This window comes from Amblyomma americanum, chromosome 2 (assembly GCF_052857255.1).
Source record: "Amblyomma americanum isolate KBUSLIRL-KWMA chromosome 2, ASM5285725v1, whole genome shotgun sequence".
Lineage (NCBI taxonomy): Eukaryota > Metazoa > Arthropoda > Arachnida > Ixodida > Ixodidae > Amblyomma > Amblyomma americanum.
Genome location: NC_135498.1, coordinates 52,748,843 through 52,752,484, shown reverse-complemented (window position 1 = coordinate 52,752,484; position 3,642 = coordinate 52,748,843). Strand labels below are relative to the sequence as shown.

General features: G+C 48.4%; 1 protein-coding gene across 1 annotated transcript in view; it reads right to left on the bottom strand.

Moving 5' to 3' along the window:
- Positions 1-1,998, bottom strand: part of LOC144119687 (uncharacterized) — a 16,102-nt gene extending 14,104 nt beyond the window's left edge. The window contains exons 1-2 of the mRNA XM_077652253.1: positions 1,918-1,998; positions 579-693 (exon numbers count right to left, since the gene is read on the bottom strand). Of these exons, the coding sequence (XP_077508379.1) occupies positions 579-693; positions 1,918-1,966 (164 nt within the window). The 5' untranslated portion in view covers positions 1,967-1,998. The remainder of the gene's footprint in view (positions 1-578; positions 694-1,917) is intronic.
- Between the last annotated feature and the right edge of the window lie 1,644 nt (positions 1,999-3,642).

Here is a 3,642-nt window from a genome sequence, read left to right as displayed (position 1 = left end):
GCATACAATTGTGACTATTCGGTCGTCTGCGCTCGCTCGCGCTGACGGGAGTTCACTGCTCGAACTTTTCATCAACTCTGGACCATATATGGTCGAAAAACATTTATTCACAGTCTTCCGTTTGCGGAGTTTTGCTACGATATGGCAGAGAGAGAGAGAGAAATAACGAGTTGACGGCTCCACCAAAGAAAGCCCTAGTGGTACGAGAAGTATGATTGTGAGGTTTGTTTAACTGCTTTCCCAATCATCAAAGCAATAACAGGCGTGTGCGGATATGTACATTTCATAAGTTCATAGAACGCAGCATTAGCGAAACAACTTAATTTCTCCGCTGCCTTTGCATGCAACTTGAAATACATCTATGCAGCCTTTTTATGATTGTTCAAATTACACGGTGCACCATTATATTTCTAGCAATGCATCCAGTAAGCAAAGAAACTAAGCCGCCACAGTGGCTGAGTGGTCACATCCAAGAAAAGTATGTGCGTCTGCTGTTCGGGCTATATAATCCCCCTTCTGATCGTATCGCTGATGCAGGGCGAGTGGTACTGTACAGTCGTCCGCATGGGTGAGCTCACATGTTGACATCGGTGTCGTCCAGGCAGAGACTGATGACGCTGCTGTCTCCATCGAATACGCCGAACGCCGACGTGCCAAACGCCGATGTACCGAACACTGACGTGTCTCCCAATTCTGTAAAACAAAAACAAAAAAATTATTGTGGAACGATAAAAAGAACGAAAAATAAAGTGTCCCTGCCCGTGCCACTAATAACAGTGCGAATGTTACCCCCTACCCCTATCCTTTCTTAATATCGCCCCCCAATTTCTTTCCCTCTTCCTCTCCTTTTATTCCCGCCAGCCACAGCTCAGGTGCTTCAGGTTTCGATGGCAGATGCCGCGGCTAGAAACATCTTTTCCTTCCATTGTTATTTTATTAATAAATAGCCACTAACAACCTAACAACAGTGCGAAAACTGTAGCCGCTTACGCTTGAAGGCGACCCAACGTAATGTGACCCGGCGTTTTTCAGTCGCCAGGACTAACACTGGAAAAATTAGCTGCGGTTCAACTACTGCTTAACCTGGTTAGAGAGCGAAAGCTGTGGTGTATCGGGCAAGCAGACGCGGCTTGCGTCTGTAACGTTGAGTGCGTTCCGCACACTGGATAGGCAGCGCTCTCACCCTACCACCTTGGCAGGTGGCAGTTAATGGTTCATCGCGAGAGGTCGGTCACCCAATGAACGCTGCGGCCTATTTTACCGCCCTCTACCGACGAATAGAAAAGTCAAAGGTCACAGGTCAAGTGGTGCGACACCACGATGGACCACATATTGTAAGGCCTATAGCCACACTTGGCCTCTGGCTCACTTGAAGGTCAACCAGCAACGCATGGCGAAATCTGCCTTACCTAATGAAGCTTTAGCTTCAAGATTCTCGCTTATTGGTAGCTGCACAAAATGACCTTCCGGTTTATTTTTCCCATAAAATATTACAGCGCTACAGTTTCACGAGTGCAGGATGTCGCTGCAAACGCAGAAGCCAAGCTACATGCATCACTCTAAACAGAACGGAGCATAAAGGGGAGTAAGCTGTCCTCTAGCACACCCCCTTTAATAAAAGGGAGTCTACACCTCTTTTACTCCCATACGGGCGTATTCGAGTTTTGAGTGTGGTTTAAATAGGGGCACAGAGCTCCAGGAGTGCAAGCAAGCTCTCCATTTCTTACAGCACCACTCGATCTATATGTGGTCATAAAACGCTGTCGTGTGAACATTTCTTTGCCAAGTGGGGTGACAGTAAGACCTGAATGCATCGTGTGCTTAGAAAGCTGGCATGTGGTGAAGCGCCACTCCACTTTTCACTGAACTCATGTTTCGGTCCTCACGCGTGCACGTCTTAGAGTTAGTTCTACTCACCGCCGCTGTCGTCGCTCGTCGTGCTCGGGGACCTCAACCGCTTCGCCATTTTTCGTGGAATGTCGAGCGATGCGTCGGGAAAGACAGCGCCGGGGAGGGGAACGTGCTCTCCTGGTCTCAACTTCCTTTTCCTTGTGAAGATGACGATGGTGATTATGATTGCCAAGTTCCGAAGGAAACCAGCTTGCTAGTGTACAGATCTTGACTATGGTTGTTTTGTGTGGAACCCTTACGAGCTAACAGGCATTCAGAAAACTGCATGAGGCCATCCAAAAGAAAACAAATCGCTTCATATGTAATCGCCATGAGTTCCAGCTCTTTTCTTCCCTCGAATCATTACAGTTAACTGCCCTCGCCACTCGTCGGCAACTGGAATCGTTAAAATTTTTACGCTGTGTCGTTCATTCGTACTGCAGACTCTCAATTGCACAGTTGCCCCATTTGCCAAAAGTAACTGAGCGGCAGGTTTTTGCTTCTCAACCTTATAACGAAGCCTTTACGGTACCCCTAAAGATCGACAGGTGTCAAAACGTGAGAACAAGGGCTCGCCTTACTTTACACAGATTCAGAGCTTAATAAGGGCTGCCATAAGTGCTTCGCTAGGCGGCTAAGAAACAAATCACCTGTACCCGGTTACTTTTGGCAAAGACTGTACATCACGAATGCCATACCATCGTCAACAAGAAGTTATCATGATCTTAATCACTCACCCTACTTTGCTCGCACCAGTGAGTTTGAATAAATTTTCTTTCCGCCTACCATTGAACATTGGAATACATTGCCCGCTCCAGTGCATTCCTTCCCAATAGACAGATTTATGCATGCCACCAACTAGATGATAAACTATTTCTTTACTTACTGTTCCCCACGCACCCAGTTTGTGCAGTGTTTTCGATGCTTTCAGCTTTGGTGTTTTAATTTTTGCTGTCATGCCTTGTGGTTTTTGCGCTACAGCGTATACAGCTCGTTCGGTCGAAAAGCCGTCGGCGTAGTAGTAGTTGTCGGCACAGCGCGTCGGCAATATTCAGGGGCTGCGGAGAGCACGCACACTCAATGAATAAAAAAACCTGGGTCAAGGCCGGGAGTCAAGTCAGGGCCTTTGGCGTTTGAGACGCGGACGCTTCCACTCCGCCACGACGGCTCGACGGTTGGACATGAATAAAGGCGTGTCTATATTGAATGCACGGGTTTCGTGGTGATCCATAAAAGCGCAATATACGGGACTCGCCCAACAGCTGGTATTGACGGGTTTCTTATAAGCGTATCTCCGAGATCTGTACTGAGGCGTACGTGAGTAATGAGCATGTAAATTACAGATGTCCGAATTAAGCGAGTACCATGTGTTTCCGGTAAATTTCCTCTGGGCATGGTGGTAAAGTCCCTCAATAATATTATAGAGGGACCTTACATGGTGGGCAGTCGTAGCGCTATCGTATGGGACCAACTGAAACCCACCTTCGCCATGCACGGCACTTGCCCGGCAGATGGCGCGCGCATAGATGACCTTCATGGCTAGGGGGCTTGAACCACCGCCCGATTTAAAGGGTTCAGCCTTATCCATCCATCTGCATCGGAGTAGTGTTGTTCGTTCCTGATCAGGTGTGATGGAACCGCAGCCGTCTGCGAGTGCTAGTGTGGAGCAGCGGCTGTGTTCTGGGAGGCCTCCTATAGACTCCGAGCGTTTTGTCCAACGGGGGCGTCGCGCCCAACGGGCGATGGCGTTCC